Below are 23,281 nucleotides of genomic sequence, written 5' to 3'. Positions count from 1 at the left end.
CAGAGAACTGCCCCACTCACTGCACACACAACCCACACTGACTAAGCACTGACATAGCAACACCCAAGCAGCACTATATGACATGGAGGAGAGGTGTTAGTGATTTACCTGCTTCTCCAGGATGCGGGAGATCTCTCCCAGGGTTCTGTCCAGGCCTGACACCCTAGTGTTGGCCCACTGCCCACTGTCCTGGCCCTGGAGCTGCTTCACCAAGTCCTTCACCAGACGCTGGAGCCTAGGGAGAGGGGGAGAGGCTTAGTCCAGTCATCCATCCATCTATAATTTCAGTATCATCAATATTCACTACAGTTAAGTAGATGAAGTAGAAGGCATAAATGTTAAGTAGGGAACTAACTTGGCCTTGTATGGGGAGTCGGGGACTTGTGTCTTTGCCTCCATTGATGTCTCGTACTCCTTTGCCCTACAGAGGGAACATAAAAAAACAGTATTTGAATAAGAGGAAAAGAGTACTCCAGTGGTCAGAGAAAAGGCAGGGGAGGATGAGAAGTCTGAAGGAACAGAAAAATATCAAGTTAAGACAAAGTGTTTATTTTGCCTGTCAACTGTTCCCCCCCAGTAACTCTAAATAAATCATGCATTAATTCTACAGGGGCATAGTTCCTCACTGGTTTTAAAAATTCATAAGGACATTCCACCCTCATCACTTTAAAATGGCATATCACATGTTCTGTTAAACTATATTGTTAAATAAATAGTAAATGGTATGCTCCAACTCGGGTAGCAAGACATCAGTGTTTTGAATCTATGACCTCCACAGATTCACAGGGTCATTAGGACTGTTCTCTGTGGCATTAGACCAGCAGACATGGCAAAGAAGACAGGCTCTACTAGTAGCACACAGAGCATCTGTTTGTCAGTCAGACAGTCAGCATCTTAGAGCAGATAAGCGCAATTATAGATCCCAGGCTGACAGAAAGAAGGTCCTACAGTAAGACACAAAGCAGCTGAAACACTAATAGGCCCCGGAAGAGGACAGGTGGAGCCTCCCTAGAGGACCAGACCTGTCCTGGCAGAACAAGGCTCAAGTCATTAGAAACACTGTTAATGTCAATCCAGCTCAGAATTAAACCCTGAAATAAAAGGTTGTGTATCTCCAGTGAAGACAAAATATTTAGGTAAACTGACTATGGGGTTTTATCAATGTTTACAATTTCTAAGGTTAAATCAGCAAACATTTATCAATCAGAGAAATATCTATGAGCAAATTAGAAATGTCTGCTCTCAACGGCAACATTCCCATATAAAAAGGCATGAGTTTAAACTCGATACCATGATTGAAATGATCGATTCACGTGCTTAACTTTTTAGTCTTTGCACTACGTTATCAATGTCTTGTTCAGCAGTTGTAACAGTTGCAAAAATATTAATATGGCTTTATTTCCGATCTAAAAGTGTACTGTAAATCACTGCACATTGGCAGTACATGAACTAAAGGGGCAAACGTTTTGCCTGGAGTAAATAAAAATGTTTTAACATCTATTTATTTATTTTATTTCACATTTATTTAACCAGGGAGGCTAGTTGAGAACAAGTTCTCATTTACAACTGCGGCCTGACCAAGATAAAGCAGTGCGACAAAAACAACAACCCAGAGTTACACATAAACAAATGTAGTCAATAACACAAAATAAATAAAAATAATACAAATCTAGGTACAGTGTGTGTAAAAGTGTAGGGAGGTAGGCAATAAATAGGCCCGAGAGGCGAAAATAATTACAATTTAGCATTAATACTGGAGTGACAGATGTGCAGAAGATGATGTGCAAGTAGAGATACTGGGGTGCAAAAGAGCAAGAGGGTAAGTAATAATATGGGGATGAGGTAGTCGGGTGGGCTATTTACAGAGTGTGTGTACAGGTACAGTGATCGGTAAGCTGCTCAGACAGCTGATGCTTAAAGTTAGAGAAGGAGATATGTCTCCAGCTTCAAAGATTCTTGCAATTCGTTCCAGTCATTGGCAGCAGAGAACTAGAAGGAAAGGTGGCCAAAGTAAGTGTTGGCTTAGGGGATGACCAGTGCAATATATCTGCTGGAGCATGTGCGTGTTGCTATGGTGACCAGTGGAGCATGTGGGTGTTGCTATGGTGACCAGTGAGCTGAGATAAGGTGGCGCTTTAACTAGCAAAGACTTATAGATGACCTGGAGCCAGTGGGTTTGGCGACGGACATGTAGCAAGGGCCAGTCAAAGAGAGCATACAGGTCGCTGTGGTGGGTAGTATATGGGGCTTTGGTAATCAAATCAAATTTTATTTGTCACATACACATGGTTAGCATATGTTAATACGAGTGTAGCGAAATGCTTGTGCTTCCAGTTCCGACAATGCAGTAATAACCAACAAGTAATCTAACTAACAATTCCAAAACTAATTTCTTATACACAGTGTAAGGGGATAAAGAATATGTACATAAATATATGAATGAGTGATGGTGCAGAGCAGCATAGGCAAGATACAGTAGATGGTATCGAGTACAGTATATACATATGAGATGAGTATGTAAACAAGGTGGCATAGTTAAAGTGGCTAGTGATACATGTATTACATAAGGATGCAGTAGATGATAGAGTACAGTATTTACGTATACATATGAGATGAATAATGTAGGGTATGTAAACATTATATTAGGTAGCATTGTTTAAAGTGGCTAGTAATATATTTGTACATCCTTCCCATCAATTCCCATTATTGAAGTGGCTGGAGTTGAGTCAGTGTGTTGGCAGCAGCCACTCAATGTTAGTGGTTGCTGTTTAACAGTCTGATGGCCTTGAGATAGAAGCTGTTTTTCAGTCTCTCGGTCCCAGCTTTGATGCACCTGTACTGTCCTCGCCTTCTGGATGATAGCGGGGTGAACAGGCAGTGGCTCCGGTGGGTGTTGTCCTTGATGATCTTTATGGCCTTCCTGTAACATCGGGTGGTGTAGGTGTCCTGGAGGGCAGGTAGTTTGCCCCCGGTGATACGTTGTGCAGACCTCACTACCCTCTGGAGAGCCTTACGGTTGTGGGCGGAGCAGTTGCCGTACCAGGCGGTGATACAGCCCGCCAGGATGCTCTCGATTGTGCATTTGTAGAAGTTTGTGAGTGCTTTTGGTGACAAGCCAAATTTCTTCAGCCTCCTGAGGTTGAAGAGGCGCTGCTGCGCCTTCTTCACGATGCTGTCTGTGTGGGTGGACCAATTCAGTTTGTCTGTGATGTGTATGCCGAGGAACTTAAAACTTACTACCCTCTCCACTGCTGTTCCATCGATGTGGATAGGGGGGTGTTCCCTCTGCTGTTTCCTGAAGTCCACAATCATCTCCTTAGTTTTGTTGACGTTGAGTGTGAGGTTATTGTCCTGACACCACACTGAGGGCCCTCACCTCCTCCCTGTAGGCCGTCTCGTCGTTGTTGGTAATTAAGCCTACCACTGTTGTGTCGTCCGCAAACTTGATGATTGAGTTGGAGGCGTGCGTTGCCACGTAGTCGTGGGTGAACAGGGAGTACAGGAGAGGGCTCAGAATGCACCCTTGTGGGGCCCCAGTGTTGAGGATCAGCGGGGTGGAGATGTTGTTGCCTACCCTCACCACCTGGGGGCGGCCCGTCAGGAAGTCCAGTACCCAGTTGCACAGGGCGGGTTCAAGACCCAGGGTCTCGAGCTTGATGACGAGCTTGGAAGGTACTATGGTGTTAAATGCCGAGCTGTAGTCGATGAACAGCATTCTCACATAGGTTTTCCTCTTGTCCAGATGGGTTAGGGCAGTGTGCAGTGTGGTTGAGATTGCGTCGTCTGTGGACCTATTTGGGCGGTAAGCAAATTGGTTTGGGTCTAGGGTGTCAGGTAGGGTGGAGGTGATATGGTCCTTGACTAGTCTCTCAAAGCACTTCATGATGACGGAAGTGAGTGCTAGTCGTTTAGCTCAGTTACCTTAGCTTTCTTGGGAACAGGAACAATTGTGGCCCTCTTGAAGCATGTGGGAACAGCAGACTGGTATAGGGATTGATTGAATATGTCCGTAAACACACCAGCCAGCTGGTCTGCGCATGCTCTGAGGGCGCGGCTGGGGATGCCGTCTGGGCCTGCAGCCTTGCGAGGGTTAACACGTTTAAATGTTTTACTCACCTCGGCTGCAGTGAAGGAGAGACCGCATGTTTCCGTTGCAGGCCGTGTCAGTGGCACTGTATTGTCCTCAAAGCGGGCAAAAAAGTTATTTAGTCTGCCTGGGAGCAAGACATCCTGGTCCGTGACTGTGCTGGATTTCATCTTATAGTCCGTGATTGACTGTAGACCCTGCCACATACCTCGTGTCTGAGCCGTTGAACTGAGATTCTACTTTGTCTCTATACTGACGCTTAGCTTGTTTGATAGCCTTACGGAGGGAATAACTGCACTGTTTGTAATCGGTCATATTACCAGTCACCTTGCCCTGATTAAAAGCAGTGGTTCGCACTTTCAGTTTCACGCGAATGCTGCCATCAATCCACGGTTTCTGGTTAGGGAATGTTTTAATCGTTGCTATGGGAACGGCATCTTCAACGCACGTTCTAATGAACTCGCACACCAAATCAGCGTATTCGTCAATGTTGTTGCCTGACGCAATACGAAACATGTCCCAGTCCACGTGATGGAAGCAGTCTTAGAGTGTGGAATCAGCTTGGTCGGACCAGTGTTGGACAGACCTCAGCGTTGGGGCTTCTTGTTTCAGTTTCTGCCTGTAGGCAGGGATCAGCAAAATGGAGTCGTGGTCAGCTTTCCCGAAAGGGGGGCGGGGCAGGGCCTTATATGCGTCACGGAAGTTAGAATAACAGTGATCCAAGGTTTTGCCAGCCCTGGTGGCGCAATCGATATGCTGATACATTTTAGGGAGTCTTGTTTTCATATTAGCCTTGTTAAAATCCCCAGCTACAATGAATGCAGCCTCAGGATGTATGGATTCCAGTTTGCAAAGAGTCAAATAAAGTTTGTTCGACGTGTCTGCTTGGGGGGGAATATATACGGCTGTGATTATAATCGAAAAGAATTCTCTTGGTAGATAATGCGGTCTACATTTGATTGTGAGGAATTCTAAATCAGGTGAACAGAAGGATTTGAGTTCCTGTATGTTTCTGTCATCACACCACGTCTCGTTAGCCATAAGGCATACGCCCCCACCACTCTTCTTACCAGAAAGGTGTTTGTTTCTGTCGGCGCGATGCATGGAGAAACCCGCTGGCTGCACCGCCGCCGAAAGTATCTCTCCAGTGAGCCATGCTTCCGTGAAGCAAAGAACGTTACAGTCTCTGATATCCCTCTGGAATGCTACCCTTGCTCGGATTTCATCAACCTTGTTGTCAAGAGACTGGACATTCACGAGAAGAATGCTAGGAAGTGGGGCACGATGTGCCCGTCTACGTAGTCTGACCAGAAGACCGCCTCATTTCCCTCTTTTACGAAGTCGTTTTTTGGGGTCACCGGCTGGGATCCATTCCGTTGTCCTGGTTGAAAGGCAGAACACAGGATCCGCTTTGTGAAAGTCATATTCTTGGTCGTACTGATGGTGAGCTGACGCTGATCTTATATTCAGTAGTTCTTCTCGACTGTATGTAATGAAACCTAAGATGACCTGGGGTACTAATGTAAGAAATAACACGTAAAAAAACAAAAAACTGCATAGTTTCCTAGGAACGCGAAGCGAGGCGGCCATCTCTGTCGGCGCTGGAAGTAGCACATGGCACGGTGATAGATTACATCCCGTTTGCTGAGTAGAGTGTTGGGGGTTATTTTTGTAAATGACATCGCCGAAACCAAGGATCGGTAGGATATTCAGTTTTATTTATTTATATTCAAATCTGTCGTTCTGCCCCTGAACATGCAGTTAACCCACTGTTCCTAGGCCGTCATTGAAAATAAGAACTTGTTCTTAACTGACTTGCCTAGTTAAATAAAGGCAAATACATTTTTAAAAATCAAAATGGTTGGTGATCTGTTTATTAACTTGGCTTTCGAAGAGTTTAGAAAGGCAGGATGGATAGAGTGGGGCAAAAAAGTATTTGTCATTGTTGAAGTGTACCTATGATGAAAATTACAGGCCTCTCATCTTTTTAAGTGGGAGAACTTGCACAATTGGTGGCTGACTAAATACAGGCCTATACAGTGGGGCAAAAAGTAACAGTTTGGGTCTAGAGTGTCTCCTGCCTTTGAAGAGGGGTATGACCGTGGCAGCTTTTCAATCTTTGGGAATCTCAGACGATACAAAAGAGGTTAAATAGGCTAGTAATAGGGGTTGCAACAATTTCGGGGGATAATTTTATAAAGAGAGGGTCCAGATTGTCAAGGCCAGTTGATTTGTAAGGATCCAGATTTTGCAGTTCTTTCAGAACATCAGCTGTCTGGATTTGGGTGAAGGAGAAGCGGGGGGGGGGGGGGGCAAGTTGCTGCAGGGGGTGCCAAGATGTTGACCAGGGTAGGGGTAGCCAGGTGGAAAGCATGGCCAGCTGTGGAAAAATGCTTATTGAAATGATTGATTATCCTTGATTTATTGGTGGTGACAGTGTTGACTATCCTCAGTGCAGTGGGCAGCTGGTAGGAAGCACTCTTATTCTCCATTGACTTTAGTTTCCCAAAACGTTTTGGAATTAGTGCTACAGGAAGCAAATTTCTGTTTGAAAAAGCTAGCCTTAGCTTTCCTAACAGACTGAGTATATTGGTTCCTGACTTCCCTGAAAAGTTGCATATCGCGGGGGCTATTCGATGCTAATGCAGAACGCCACAGGATGTTTTTGTGCTGGTCAAGTGCAGTCAAGTCTGGGGTGAACCAAGGGCTATATCGGTTCTTAGTTCTAAATTGTTTGAAAGGGGCATGCTTATTTAAGATGGAGAGGAAAGCACTTTTGAAGAGCAACCAGACATTCTCTATTGACTGGATGAGGTCAATATTCTTCCAGGATACCTGGGCCAAGTCGATTAGAAAGGCCTGCTCGCTGAAGTGTTTTAGGGAGCGTTTGACAGTGATGAGTGGAGGTAGTTTGACCGCGGATCCAGTACACACGCAGGCAATGAGGCAGTGATCACTGAGATCCTGGTTGAAGACAGCAGAGGTGTATTTAGAAGGCAGGTTGGTCAGGATGATATCTATGAGGGTGCCCATGTTTACGGATTTGGGGTTGTACCTGGTAGGTCCCTTGATGATTTGTGTGAGATTGAGGGCATCTAGCTTAGATTGTAGGGTGACTGGGGTGTCAAGCATGTCACAGTTTAGGTCACCTAACAGGGAGGGGGGGGGGTCTATAACAAGGGGCAACGGTGACTTGTTTCTGGAAAGTTGGATTTTTAAAAGTAGAAGCTCGAATTGTTTGGGCACAGACCTGGATAGTATGACAGAACTCTAACTCGATGTCTGTTAATATCAGGAGTCTCGGTGTCACGTCTACTCCCGCTCCTCCCCTCCGGCGTTCGACATCGCCGGTATACTAACCACCGGTCCTGGGATCCATCATTACTCACACCTGGACTCCCATTAACTCCCCTATATCACGCACTCTCTTCAGTTCCTTCCCCAGTCAGTATTGATCCTGTGTTAACGCATATATGCTACTGTTACGTTGGTCGTTTTATTAAACGTTTCACCTGCACCTGCTTATCAACTCAAAGAGTTTTCGTTACAGAATACTGACTCAAACAATGGAAGCAGCAAGAGAACAAAATATCTCCCAGACAGTCGACGAGCAGGGATACCTTCTACGTCAACATCAGGACCAGCCGGCACAACTGGGGACAGCTATGGGAGAGGTTCTTTGTAGTGTGTAATGTCTCAAACGTACCCGGGAGGCGTTGCCATCAACTAGCAGAGGATACTCGACAACCAGTCAACCCAGCACAACAGCCCATTCAGCAACCTACTCAGGTCAGCGATGTCCATTTGTCCCTCCCAGATAAATATGACGACACCCCATCTAAATGCCATGGCTTCCTACTTCAGTGCTCACTCTACTTTACACACCAGAGGGGAGCCCCCACCACAGAGAGCTCCAAGGTTGCCACTGTTATTTCTCTGCTGACTGGGCAGGCTTTGGAATGGGCCACAGACATCTGTGAGAGGGGAGAGGAGCTAGATTCATATGCGGGGCTCATGGCTCTGTCCAAATGCAGCTTCGATCATCCCCTGGAGGGCAGAGAGTGGGGTGAGCGCTTACTCCAATTACGCAAGAGGGACCAGACAGCTGCCGAGTACATGCTCACCTTCTGGACAGTAGCAGCATCCAGCAGATGGGACGAGCAGGCGCTTCGTACACTATTCCAAAGAGGTCTGCGCAAGGAGGTCCAGACGGAACGAGCTTGTCGAGATGACAACCTCACTTTGGACGCACTCATTGGGATGGCCATCCGTCTGGATAACCTACTACTGGAGCGTCGGTACTCTCATCGCTTCTCCCCCTCCCTCAGGAAACACTCTGGATCAGAGCATGAACCCATGGAGGTAGGGGTCTTACACCTCCCCACGCCGGGATCCACAAGAGCAGAGGGACGGTCACGTGATCTTCCACCTCATAGGGCAGGAGTGAGTATTCCATCTTCATCACTTTCTGCTAAACTCTTTTTGGTGTCCATCACACGAGTTGATTGTCCCTCATGTACTGTGTCTACAGCGTTAGTGGATTCCGATGCCGCGGGGAACTTTATTGACCAGACCCTTGCCTCCTCTCTTAACATCATCTCCTACCCGCTCTACTCTCCTTTTCCGGTTCAAGTCCTTGATAATTGGCCATTAGGATCCGGAACCATCACACACACACACCCTCACCGTGGAGTCCATTCATCAGGAGAACATACCCTTCTTCATCACCAGTGCACCGGGTCACAAGATCATCCTCGGCCTCCCTTGGCTTCAACGCCATAACCCCACCATGGTCATGGTCGAGGATGGGAATCACAGACTGATCACCAGAATTCCGGAGGACCTGCTTCCCCATTCCCTGTGGTTCCAAGTCAGTTGAGAGTCCTGTGGTTGCCGTTCAGCCCAACATCCCGGAGGTATACCAGGACCTGCAGGAGGTATTTTCCAAGACCCGCCATCGAACTGCTGGCAGGGTCTGCGCCTCCGCACAGACGCATCAACCCTCTATCGGTGGCTGAGACCCAGGCCATGGAGGATTACAGAGGCGCTTCAACAAGGTTTCATCTGCATGTCCACTTCTTCATGGCCAAAAAGGATGGAGGGTTACATCCATGTAATGAATAGCGAGGACTCAAAGAAATCACCAAGATGTACCGTTACCCTATCCCTTTGGTGCCGGCAGCCATCGAACAGCTCTGCGGGGCCTGGTTCTTTACCAAACTGGACCTGCGGAGTGTTTACAATCTCATCCGCATCCGGGAGTGGGATGAGTGGAAGACTGTGTTTTGCACAATGTCTGGTCACTATGAGTACTTGGTGATGCCATTTGGTTTAGCCAACGCTCCGTCAGCGTTCCAGGCATTCGTTAACGAGGTGTTCAGGGACATGCTCGGATGCCAGGTCATCGTGTAAATCGATTATATCTTGGTCCACTCGGCTACCCTGGAGGATCACATCACTCACATTCAAGGCAGTCCTGAAACATCTCCTGGCTAACCACCTGTTCATCAAGGCTGAGAAGTACCAACTTCATTAGAGGGCTGTCTCCTTCTTAGGCTACCAAATCAGCCAGCAAGTCGTGTGGATGGACAACAGGAAGGTAGATGTGGTCAGATCATGGCCAGTCCCAACCACCATAAAGGGGTTAGCCAACTTCTACCGCCGTTTCATCAGAAACGTCAGCTCTGTCACTGCCCCTTTCACCTCAAGGGTGGGCCCTGTAGGCTGGTGGTTCTACTTTGAGAGTGACATTTTCTCTTGCTAGAAAGCTAATTGTTCTAACTAATGTTGCCATTAAAAAAAGTATAGCCTACAGTAGGCTACGTAGACCTGTTTCTCCCCACTAATCACAGCACAGAAAAATAGACAAAAATAAGAACTTAATAGAAACACTGGGGATTTTATTAGTGTCATCAGATCGAAATTATTATGTTAGTGTCATTTAAATGATGTATTCATCAGATGTGTTCAAACATTTTGTTCAATTTGTTGTGTAGGCCTATTAATTGTGCTAATATTTTATATGCAAATTATGTCCTGGCCCGCCGACTATTAGCTCCGAAAAATGTGGCCCCCATGTGAAACCTAGTTGTGTATGTACATTTCCACAAAGATTACTGGATTAACCAAGGATGTATGCATTTTCCCAATGCTGAGAGAAACCTAACATGAAACGCTATTAGTACTGTCTTTTCCGAATGTATGAAAACAGAAAGATTGTTTACCGTGAGAACAGACCATAAACTGCATTACCCCGAGATATTCAGAGCCTGGTGTGAAGGCAAGGTCAGGATCCTTAAATGCTATAGGCATGCTGAGTAAACCGATCAGCTAAACGGCTAGTGGGGTGACGGAGGTCCATCATTCTATCACATTATTTAACATGTCCTCCAAGACGACTGAATAAAAAAATGCTGCTGCTTTCCTGTCACCAGAACTTGAACTATACCTGGCCCGTTTGTCATTCCTAATATTACAATATTCATCTCTGACAGGTTTACACCCACCCAGGTTAAACGGGGAGCAATTGCTGAGCCATTCATCATGCTCGGCAGCAGGCTCGGCTAAATGGGCTGCGGCTATAAATATTAGTAATCAGCTATAAGAGAAAAAGCACAAATCTACAATGCAGAACTAATAATCAATTCATCACAGTCTGCTCTTTATTAATCTGGACTGGGCTGGCCCTGACGAACTAAAGAGAGCCAACACTGTAAAAATGTCTACCTTTGGAGGCAAAAAGTAACCAATTTAGTTTTATATTGTTACATGTATACTGTTTGATGCTGTGTTACTGTATATACTGTGCATTATGGCAAAACAGCTAAACAGTCGGGTTGGACCCAAATGGACCGGTTGTTTTAACTACAAGTCGGCTTGATGAGCCTGAAACCTCTCGTGGTTTCCCTGGGGCCTCATCTCACAGGAACATTGTGTGTATATGGACCCCTTCAGCTCCTCTACTGGGTGAAAGGAGTATTGCTGTGATGACCGATCTAGGCTCCACACAGGGGTGTCTTTGTGTGCCCACCTCCTTCTGAGCTCCACTAACACACTACTGACTCTGTTCCCAGCCAAGGGAAACACACACAGCGGGCTACAGCCAAACGGCTTGCACTACAGGAGCAGGTACACACTTCCAAATCCATGTTTCAAAGTTCAGAACGCATCCCAATGCATATTTTCATCAGAAAAGCAGCCCAATATTACAGGAAAAAAGACAGCCAAACCGCCAAAATGTGGGTTAAACTGTGTTCAGCAGTTTATGATGGAGGGGATAAAAGCCCGCCTCAGAGTCCAATGAAAACATCTCTTGCATTTTACCGACACCCTGCCATGCTCCAATAAAACGGCTCATTTCCACTCAGCGATGGAACTGCTCACCTTTATGCTAGTTGGGGCTTTGTGTTATTTACTACCTCTAAAAGCCTTGTGCCTCTGAGTGCTAGTCTCAGCAGGGTTAGAGCTGGGGCTGAGAGAGAGGGCTGGGGATGGGGCTAGGGATGGTGAACAGAGGCAGATCATGTCACTTTCTCAGCTGCAAGCTCCTCCATAAGGGAACAGAAACACTCATGACAAACTTCACTGAAAGCGAAGTTATATAGAATAAAGTACTAAATATTTAATATGTTGGATATTTCTGCCCCCTCTACCAGTCCCCTTTAAATAAAACATAAGTCGGACATATACTGAGAAGCTGAGTTAAGTTAAAATGTTAGTGGGCGCTGCTAAAAATAGAATGTATAACAAAGTGAATCCATCACAAGGTGAGTGAGTGTTCTGATAATAAAAGTGACTACAAAACAGGACCGTTTGCTCGTAAGAGTTAACGACGCACATAAGACATATGTCATTTCAGGTGCTGCACCCCCCAAGCCGCCACAGTCCAACCTGCCCCGTGACAAACAGCTCATCCCACAACTTTCTCTCTACTCTGCCGTGTCCCTATCCTGCCCCCCAACCCCTTCCTTCCTCCCTTGTTGTGACAGGCTACTAAACTGATTGATCCCATGTCTGGGATCTGACAGAGGCGCGTTGCCTCCTATTTGTTGATTAGTATTGATTTTCTTTGATACTTCATTTAAAAATCAATAGCCCGGAGAAAGAAAAATAGGCATGGTTTACACATACTTTAACATGCTATTGTCCACTGGAGGCGGCTTCAGTTTTGGCAGAACCCTGGCAGCAATTAGGGGGAGAGCTCTTAACAGGTGAAAGCCAGGGCCTCAGATCGATACCCATTTTTCTTCCCCAATCACAGAAAGTGGCCATAAATTAAGCTCATCAGTGTTATTCTGTGGACAGCTGTGATGCACATAACGTCTGCTACCATCGCCTTGTCACTCAAAGCACCCCGCCGAAGGCAGCGCTGTCCTCTGTGCCTGAGAGGGTGTCACAGAGAGAGAGAGAGAGAGAGAGAGCGAGGGGAGAGAGCGAGGGGAGAGAGCGAGGGGAGAGAGAGGGGGAGAGAGCGAGGGGAGAGAGAAGAGGGACAGATGGATGCATCACCTGGAGTTCATGCGTCCGCGGAGCTTCTTTGCCTTCTTGCGTGCCTTCTGCCTCTCCTCTCCGTCCTTCACACTCTCAGAGGAGACAGTGCTGTCCGTCACAATGTCAACTATGTACTTCTTTAAGGAAAGATGCTCCTGAAACACATGCAAACATTTCATTACAACTAATCTCATTATTAAAAATGTGTCCAACAGTGTAAGCAAAAGTGATGCTGATATGAAATTGTAATGGACACAAGGAGTGAGGAAAGAAGGTTAAATAAAAAGGCAGGCAATTATCTAGGGTGCCATTTTTCCTTGGTAGATATAACCTCTGGCACTGAGAAACCTGTGAGTCCACCTGCTGCCTGGGACCCATGGTAATGCGGAATTAGGTAGAGGTTTTGCCTCCAGTCTAGAATACGCCACACCAGGTCTGTCAGATCAGATGCTGCTGATATCTCCACCAGGAGACAGAGGGATGTAACCCAATTTAAAAATCATGATGGATGATTGGCCAGGTCGCAATTGTAAATGAGAACTTGTTCTCAACTTGCCTACCTGGTTAAATAAAGGTGAAATAAATAAAAATGTGCAAAAAAATCAATTACCCAATTATGCTGTCATCCAGAATCCTAGAGGATGGAATGGTCTAACTCGATGACAGTATCCATTCAGCAGTCTAGCCTGCATGAGGAATTCCATTTCTTTTGTTAAGTGTTGGCAGTGCACCTGCCGCTTGAAAAGGGGTTTCAGAAGAAACCCTTGAAAGAACGGTGTCATCATAAGCACACTAGAGCTAGAGAAGACTGACAGTTAATTATGTGCTAAAGTGCTCAATAATCCATGAGCAATAGCGATCACAAACAGGATCAGGAATCAATTCTTACGGCTTTATTGTTTGACTTATTGATTTGTTATCAACCTGATCAGTCAGAGGGACCCTTACAAAAAAGATTGCAGTCAGAGTGCAATATAACTGTAGTACAACTTCAGTATGCTGCAAATACTGTGTCTAAAATATATATATATATTTTTTACTGCAGTAATTTTGCAATATACAGTGGGGAGAACAAGTATTTGATACACTGCCGATTTTGCAGGTTTTCCTACTTACAAAGCATGTAGTGGTCTGTAATTTTTATCATAGGTACACTTCAACTGCGAGAGACGGAATCTAAAACAAAAATCCAGAAAATCACATTGTATGATTTTTAAGTAATGCATTTTATTGCATGACATAAGTATTTGATCACCTACCAACCAGTAAGAATTCCGGCTCTCACAGACCTGTTAGTTTTTCTTTGAGAAGCCCTCCTGTTCTCTACTCATTACCTATATAAAAGACACCTGTCCACACACTCAATCAAACAGACTCCAACCTCTCCACAATGGCCAAGACCAGGGAGCTGTGGAAGGACATCAGGGATACAATTGTAGACCTGCACAAGGCTGGGATGGGCTACAGGACAATAGGCAAGCAACTTGGTGAGAAGCAACAACTGTTGGCGCAATTTTTAGAAAATGGAAGAAGTTCAAGATGACGGTCAATCACACTCGGTCTGGGGCTCCATGCAAGATCTCACCTCGTGGGGAATCAATGATCATGAGGAAGGTGAGGGATCAGCCCAGAACTACACGGCAGGACCTGGTCAATGACATGAAAGAGAGTTGGGACCACAGTCTCAAAGAAAACCATTAGTAACACACTACGCCGTCATGGATTAAAATCCTGCAGCGCACGCAAGGTCCCCCTGCTCAAGCCAGCGCATGTCCAGGCCCGTCTGAAGTTTTCCAATGACCATCTGGATGATCCAGAGGAGGAATGGGAGAAGGTCACGTGGTCTGATGAGACAAAAAAAGAGCCTTTTGGTCTAAACTCCACTTGCCGTGTTTGGAGGAAGAAGGATGAGTACAACCCCAAGAACACCATCCCAACCATGAAGCATGGAGGTGGAAACATCATTCTTTGGGGATGCTTTTCTGCAAAGGGGACAGGACGACTGCACCGTATTGAGGGGAGGATGGATGGGGCCATGTATCGTGAGATCTTGGCCAACAACCTCCTTCCCTCAGTAAGAGCATTGAAGATGGGTCGTGGCGGGGTCTTCCAGCATGACAACGACCCGAAACACACAGCCAGGGCAACTAAGGAGTGGCTCCGTAAGAAGCATCTCAAGGTCCTGGATTGGCCTAGCCAGTCTCCAGACCTGAACCCAATAGAAAATCTTTGGAGGGAGCTGAAAGTCCTTATTGCCCATTGCAATAAAATGCATTACTTAAAAATCATACAATGTGATTTTCTGGATTTTTGTTTTAGATTCCGTCTCTCGCAGTTGAAGTGTACCTATGATAAAAAACACAGACCTCTACATGCTTTGTAAGTAGGAAAACCTGTAAAATCGGCAGTGTATCAAACACTTGTTCTCCCCACTGTACAGTTACAGTTACAGTTACAGTGCCATATAACTAGTACACTGCAGTGCTTCATTCTATTGCTAAAGGACTCCTGATACATCCAGGAGTGATAAGTATACTTTATTTTGTCTTAATCTGCTGTATAGTTTTTGTTTTTTTGCTAGATAGGGCCATCTACTTTAAGTCTGTCTTCCCAGTAGCCTACTTGATGTGTGACCTGCTGAATGCTCATAAATTGCATATGATTGACACGTTAACCAGGATTAAGGGGCAGGGCAATTTGTGATTGTTGTTGTTTTTGTAATCAGAGGCTGTATTAGAGGGGGAGTGATTTCTCATCTCCTAGGCGATCATCAGTTAGTACCAGGTGGTGTGCTCTTCACCTCTGTAAGGCATTTGGTATTTAGTGTTTCAGTCTCTGTTTTCTCAGTGGCAGCTATAAGTGGCGGTATCGTTGCAAAAACTAAGACCGTCACCGAAACAAAGACTTCTGCAGTGTTGTTCTGAGGAGTTGTTCAAGGAAGGAAAGAGATAAAGTGTTCTCCTTTGATGTATATGTAAATGTAAGTGCCTTAATGTATTTGGACTCCAGGAGGGTTCAAAATGTATATATAAAAAAAATTACAAAAACATCACATTTACATAACTATTCAGACCCTTTACTCAGTACATTGTTGAAGCACCTTTGGCAGCGATTACAGCATACCTGTATTTGGGGAGTTTCTCCCATTCTCCTCTGCAGATCTTCTCAAGCTCTGTCAGGTTGGATGGGGAGGTGACCAAGAACTCTGACAGACCTCCAGATTTCCTCTGTGGAGATGGGAGGACCTTCCAGATGGACAACGTTCTCTGAAGCACTCCACTAATTAGGCCTTTATGGTAGAGTGGCAAGACGGAAGCACCTAAAGGAGTCTCAGAAACAAAATTCTCTGGTCTGATGAAACCAAGATTGAACTCTTTGGCCTGAATACAAAGCATCACGTCTGGAGGAAACCGGGAACCGCTCATCACCTGGCCAATACCATCCCTGCGCTGAAGCATGGTGGTGACAGCATCATGCTGTGGGGATGTTGTTCAGCGGCATGGACTGGGAGACCAGTCAGAATCGAGGGAAAGATGAACGGAGCAAAGAACAGAGAGACACTTGATGAAGTCCTGAGCACTCTGGAGCAGGTTCTCAGACTGGGGCAAAGGTTCACCTTCCAACAAGACAACGACCCTAAGCACACAGCCAAGACAAATCAGGAGTGGCATCGGGACAAGTCTCTGAATGTCATTGAGTGGCCCAGCCAGAGCCCGGACTTGAACCCAATCGAACATCTCTGGAGAGACCTGGAAATAGCTGTGCAGCGACACTCCCCATCCAACCTGTCAAAGCTTGAGAAGATCTGTAAGGAAGAATGGGAGAAACTCCCCAAATACAGGTGTGCCAAGCTTGTAGCGTCATACCCAAGGCGCGCTGTAATCGATGCCAAAGGTGCTTCAACAAAGTAAAGGGTCTGAATACTTATGTAAATGTGATATTTCCATTTCTTATTTTATACATTTGTAAAACAAATATATACTGTATATCGGGGCGGCAGGGTAGCCTAGTGGTTAGAGCGTTGGACTAGTAACCGGAAGGTTGCGAGTTCAAACCCCCGAGCTGACAAGGTACAAATCTGTCGTTCTGCCCCTGAACAGGCAGTTAACCCACTGTTCCCAGGCCGTCATTGAAAATAAGAATTTGTTCTTAACTGACTTGCCTGGATAAATAAAGGTAAAAAAATATATATATATTAAAAAAACAACAGTTTTTGCTTTGTAATTATGGGGTATTGTGTGTAGATTGAGGGGGAATACATTTTTAAAAATCCATTTTAGAATAAGGCTGTAACATAAAGTGTGGAAAAAGTGAAGCGGTCGGAATACTTTCCGAATGCACTGTTAGTACCCGCTAGAGAAGGTTGCCGGGTGTCCATCTTTAAAATTTGCATCAGATGCATATGCAAGGCACGCAAACATGCTTGATGAATAAAATATTGATAAAAAGTGCATAAACTATTGTAAAGGATTAATTGCATTAATAAATATTCACGGGGCCTCCCGAGTGGCACAGCGTTCTAAGGCACTGCATCGCACAATTGGCCCAGCATCGCCCGGGTTAGGAGAAGGTTTGGCTGTACGGATTTCCTTGTCCCATCGCGCTCTATCGACTCCTTGTGGTGGGCCGGGCGCCTGCAAGCTGACTTCGTTCGCCAGCTGGACGATGATTCAGTGCGGCTTGGCAGGGTCGTGTTTCAGAGGACGCATGGCTCTCGACCTTCGCCTCTCCCGAGTCCGTAGGGGAGTTGCAGCGATGGGACAAGACCGTAACTACCAACTGGATATCATGAAATTGGGGAGAGAAAAAGGGATAATTTTTTACATTTTTTTAATGACTTGTTTATAGAGTCAAGGATATGTTTGTATAATTCTAGAAAAAAAACATAGGCCTATAGCCCATTTTAGTTTCCCTTACAATAAAAACATTAGTGTAATCCATTAGATCAACTTAATTTGTAGATTCATTCGTAAGAGTTAGAGTAATTAATAATGTCCAGTTACAGCTTCTTTTGACAAGGCAGAAATTTTAAAAAATACAAATAATAATAATATAATAACCAGGCAGGAGCGCAGGTGAATTTACTTGCTGTATTTCTAAACAAAAGCACCAGGACATGGACAATTGTAAAGGATTAATTGCATAAAGAAATATTTGTGGAAATATATTCATGACAAGAAACAAAAACAGTAATTTGTAGATTGTGTCAGACACTGTGCCCTTCTACACGTGCATTTACGCATGATTCAATCGCGTCTTCTCTTTATGCTTCGGATCCACAGTCATCACACAGCTTCAAGGCTTTGTGTGAGCAAGCCCCACAACCAAATTGGCTGCACTGCACAGTTTTCATAGGCACCTGCCGACTTGACATTGTGTCTTATTTTTCCTAGAGCGGTAGCTGTGGTGCTTGGGGGAAAGGGAGAGCAGGACCTGCTGCCTTGGCGGCCTGCTTGGCATCTGTAGCTTCTTTCTTGGCGTTCATATGGTTCTCACAAAGTTCACATGCCAGGTCCAGCATGGTGGTGAGGATGAAACTAGTGATGCACCGATATGCCATATTTGGCCGATACCAATATCCAATATTTTCCTTGCCAAAAAAAACCTGATACCGATATTTTACTTTTTAGCGTGCTTTTAAGCATTCTAAGTACAGTTAAATAGTTAACACACACGGATGCAGCGGTCTAAGGCACTGCATCTCAGTGGAAGAGGCGTCACTGCAGTCCCTGGTTCGAATCCAGGTTGTATCAAATCCGGCCGTGATTGGGAGTCCCATAGGGCGGTGCACAATTGGCCCAGCATCGTCCGGATATGACTGTAATTGTAAATAAGAATTTGTTCTTAACTTCACTAGGGTAGGGGGCAGCATTCGGAATTTTGGATGAAAAGCGTGTCCAAATGAAACTGCCTGCTATTCAGGCTCAGAAAATATGCATATAATTAGTAGATTTGGAGTTTCCAAGTTTCCAAAACTGTTCAAATGATGTCTGTGTAGAATAGAGCTGGTATGGCAGGCGAAAACCAGAGGAAAATCCAACCAGGAAGTATTATTATTTTGAAAGGCTGTTTTTCCATTGAAAGCCTATCCACCATACAAAGACTTAGGACCCAGTTCACAAGCTCTATGGCTTCTTCTACACGTGGCCAGTCTTTAGGCATTGTTTCAGGCTTTTACTCTGAAAAATTAGGTAGATACAACACTTTCAATCAGTGGCCAATGGAAATTTCCAGACATCAGCCATGCGCCTGATTGGGAAAGTTCCTTTCTTGTTTCTCTTTTTCTATTGACAACGCTTTTCTCCTGTTGAAATATTGATTATTTATGTCAAAAACAACCGGAGGATTGATTTTAAAAATCGTGTGGCATGTTTCTACTAACTTTTATTGTACTTTAAAAAAACTTTTTGTCTGGACTTATTGCACGCGCCTTGAGCATTCCGATTACTGGACAAAACACGAACAAAAAGGAGGTTTTTGGTCATAAAGAGGGACATTATCGATCGAACAAAACAAACATTTATTGTCTAACATGGAGACCTGGGAGTGCCACCAGATGAAGATCAAAGGTAAGTGATTAATTTGAATGCTATTTCTGACTTGTGAGCCCTCTCCTTGGCTGGAAAATGGCTGTATGGGTTTCTGTGGCTAGGTGCTGACCTAACATAATCGCAAAGTGTGCTTTCGCAGTAAAGCCTTTTTGAAATCTACCACAGTGGTTGCATTAAGGAGAAGTTTATCTTTATTTGCATGTTTAACACTTGTGTCGTTTATCAATGTTTATGTTGAGTATTTCTGTAATTTGATGTGGCTCTCTGCACTTTCACCAGATGTTTGTTTGAGACAATGCATTTCTGAACATAACGCGCCAATGTGAACTGAGATTTTTGGATATAAATATGAACTTCATCGAAAACATACATGTATTGTGTAACATGAAGTCCTATGAGTGCCATCTGATGAAGATCAAAGGTTAGTGATTAATTTAATCTCTATTTCTGACTTGTGAGCCCTCTCCTTGGCTGGAAAACGGCTGTATGGTTTTCTGTGACTAGGTGCTGACCTAACATAATCGCATGGTATGCTGTCGCAGTAAAGCCTTTTTGAAAATCCGACACTGTGGTTGGATTTACATGAGGTTTATCTTTAAAATGGTGTATAATACTTGTATGTTTGAGGAATTTTAATTATGGGATTTCTGTTGTTTGAATTTGGCGCCCTGCATTTTCACTGGCTGTTGTCGAGGTGGGACGCCTAAGTTAAATAAAGGTCACACATACACACCAAAAAGTTATTTTGTTGGCATTTACGTATGTCCCCATTACCAGTAAAACATAATCAAAACCTATTTATTTCACTTGCTGTATCACTTGCTGTATTGTTCTGTTCAGTCATTTCATTCTCAACCAGGATTTCTATGGAACGCAGTTTGGGTCAAATAATTTTCTTGACCAATCAAGACCTGAATATGACTGCACATCACATAATTTAACGCGTAAAAACAATGACGTAATTATTACACGATCACTCGTATTTCATATGTCATAACGATTCATTGATACGTATGCTATGATGCTGGTAAAGTTGTCTCGTGCACCTACAGTGCTGGTCATAACAAAAGCTAGCTCGCTCATGGATGCAAACAATGTTCTTTTCCAAAAACACAGCAAAATGACAATCTGTTTCAGTAGCTAGCTGTCATCTAAAACAGCAGTAATTTACAAGACAGTTTTTATTTGATTAATGGTGGTCGGACCCATTTGTATGAAGCTAGCCACAATAAGGATTAGGCAAAATTTTGGACTTTGCGGTTACCCTTCAAAATAAATGTATGGCATAATTCTATTTGTATTCATTTGCATCACTGTCAATGACATACTTTTATTTTGAAGGCAAACCGCAAATTCCACTATTGTGCCTAATCCTTATTGTGGCTAGCTTCACAACACATAACCCTGCCAGGTCGAGCCGGCTGCTTATAACGTTAGCTTTGGGCAACAGGGTTAAGTAGCTGGCTAGCTATTTATTTTTAAAGTTCAATTTCAATAGCTGAACAACAAGTGGCAACCTAGCCAATATTTACTCACAAGGATTCCTAAATCACTGCTAAGAATAATGAAAATGACTTCAGTTTCTACTGGTCATCGTTTTCAGGCTGGTGGTATTGGTGCAGCTAGGTACCAAGCTAAAGCTAGCTACCTCAGAAGTTGTGGTCGAACAAATAATGCTTTATTACCAATGCGGTATTGTAAACACATCGTTCGTGGCCGGCGTTTGCTTGTTTGCAGACTTTTTTGTACAGCTTTGACAGTCTACTGTATCTTTTTTGACACGCAAAACCCCAAACGGCGTTCAATAGTATGTATGTAGTGAAGCTAATAGCAGTGCCGCAATTACTGTGTAAATCCAGTAGGACAACATCTGAAAAATAGTACACTTTGTAGTGTGTACCGGTGCCCGAACAGTCGGCGAAAGCCAATATCATCCACGACAGAGAACGGTTGATTGTCAAGGGCAAAGAATTCCATTATCTTGGCTTTAATGGATTTTGCTTTGAGTTGTCTCGCTGAAATTTTCTTACTCGTTCAAATGACTGCTCGACTTGTTGACTGCTCGATCCACACAGCAGACATTGTGGGCTAGGTTAGGAATGCTGTGTTGTACGTGTTGTGCAGAATTTTACGTGGCGTCATTACGTTATATACCTATGTACGTCAGCTTTGACATCAGTTTTTAACATCGGCTTTAAACTAGACATCGGGCCGATACTGATGTTGGTATTTTTTAGCTAATATCGTCCGATTCCGATATGTTCACCGATATATCGTGCATCTCTAGATGAAACACTTATTTACTTGACATCTGTACACCGGTGAGTGTTGTTTTACCACTTTCCTTCACTGGATGTGGAGTACAGTGCCGCTGGTATGTTGGTTTGCACAGTCGGGGGCAGCGCTCGCCAGTGTTTGTTCACAGTTCCGAGCAGGCTAGTCTTCTTTGCAATCAACTTGTCTGCCAGGGAAATTGATGTGAAGAAGTTGTCCATGGTCAGATTTGCCCATGTAAGGCTCCACGAATCTCAAAACCAAAGTCTCAGACAGTCGCTCACCCGCTGGCCTGGTTTCATCTTTCCCCTGATATGGAAAGCCATTGAGCAAGTACTTGGTTTGGACATCGGCGGCTAACCAAAACTTAACTGAAGTCACATGCACCATTATCAGTTTCTATCGCCCATTTATCCATTGAAGATAGAATAGCATATTGTAATTTTACATTTATTATGTTACTAGTTTTTGGTTAACAGCCAGAGCAATGATGCCATGTGAGTGGTCATGTGCTGAAAGCATGGACAGCACAGATATTCTTGGAAAAATTACATTTGGAAAAAGAGCTGCACCTCCTGAATTTTGAGTTTACAAAACGTAAGAGTCATATAAACCGCAGAATGTGCTATTTCAGATACTATATAGCAATCAAAATGTTTTACCTGCATGTGACTGAAGGAGGATTTGATAAAGTGATACTCCTTTCCCTGCATCTGTCAATTACAAGATGTTACCCATCTCGTCATGTACAATTTGACAACTGATAGGCCTAATATTGTCACTCATCAGATTGTCAATGTAATCTTGTCTATAGGCTAACTCTTGCTTTGTTTGAAATTCATTTTGGTATAGTTTCGATGGGCCGGCTGTGCAGGCTGACTTTACAAAGTAAAACATAAAAAAGAGAATGTATCATGCAAGGCGTGTGGTCAAATTATTAAAATGAGCATCAACGCTGATAAATAGACATAACACAAAATTCAACATTACACTACTGTTCTGAATTAAAATCAACCTCAGCAATGCCTAATTTAATTTTGATTGTGAAGTAACTTGCACAATTTTCGCCCATTCCACACGTCCATTCAGTGGGCTGGCATCGTATGAGGGCATTGAAGATGAAACGTGGCTGGGTCTTTCAGCATGACAATGATCAAAAACACACCGCACGGGCAACGAAGGAGTGGCTTCGTAAGAAGCATTTCAAGGTCCTGGAGTGGCCTAGCCAGTCTCCAGATCTCAACACCATAGAAAATCTTGGAGGGAGTTGAAAGTCCGTGTTGCCCAGCAACAGCCTCAAAACATCACTGCTCTAGAGGAGATCTGCATGGAGGAATGGGCCAAAATACCAGCAAGTGTGTGAAAACATTGTGAAGACTTACAGAAAACGTTTGACCTCAGTTTGACCTCTTCTTACGAAGCCAAGACCCAGCCACGTTTCATCTTCAATGCCCTTGCTGATGGAAGGAGGTTTTCACTCAAAATCTCACAATACATGGCCCCATTCATTCTTTCTTTTACACGACAAGTTGAGTTTTTACCTAAAAGTTATATTTTGGTTTCATCTGACATTCTCCCAATCTTCTTCTGGATTATCCAAATGCTCTCTTGCAAACTTCAGACGGGCTTGGATATGTGCTGGCTTAAGCAGGGGGACACGTCTGGCACTGCAGGATTTGAGTCCCTGGCGGCGTAGTGTGTTACTGATGGTAGGCTTTGTTACTTTGGTCCCAGGTCTCTGCAGGTCATTCACTAGGTCCCCCTGTGTGCTTCTGGGATTTTTGTTCACCGTTCTTGTGATCATTTTGACCCCACGGGGTGAGATCTTGCGTGGAGCCCCAGATCGAGGGAGATTATCAGTGGTCTTATATGTCTATTT

The 23,281-nt window shown here is 44.4% G+C and overlaps 1 protein-coding gene across 4 annotated transcripts in view; it reads right to left on the bottom strand.

Annotated features, from left to right (window-relative positions):
- The window catches only part of scaper (S-phase cyclin A-associated protein in the ER), a 133,794-nt gene that overhangs the window by 41,996 nt on the left and 68,517 nt on the right, over window positions 1-23,281 (bottom strand). For all 4 annotated transcript variants that reach the window (XM_064929909.1, XM_064929910.1, XM_064929911.1 and 1 more), the window contains exons 20-22: window positions 12,596-12,732; window positions 356-421; window positions 109-235 (exon numbers count right to left, since the gene is read on the bottom strand). In XM_064929909.1, coding sequence (XP_064785981.1) covers window positions 109-235; window positions 356-421; window positions 12,596-12,732 — 330 coding nt within the window. The remainder of the gene's footprint in view (window positions 1-108; window positions 236-355; window positions 422-12,595; window positions 12,733-23,281) is intronic.

This window comes from Oncorhynchus masou, chromosome 22 (assembly GCF_036934945.1).
Source record: "Oncorhynchus masou masou isolate Uvic2021 chromosome 22, UVic_Omas_1.1, whole genome shotgun sequence".
NCBI lineage: Eukaryota > Metazoa > Chordata > Actinopteri > Salmoniformes > Salmonidae > Oncorhynchus > Oncorhynchus masou.
Note: the sequence above shows the minus strand (reverse complement) of the source record. Positions and strands in the feature narration are given on the sequence as shown.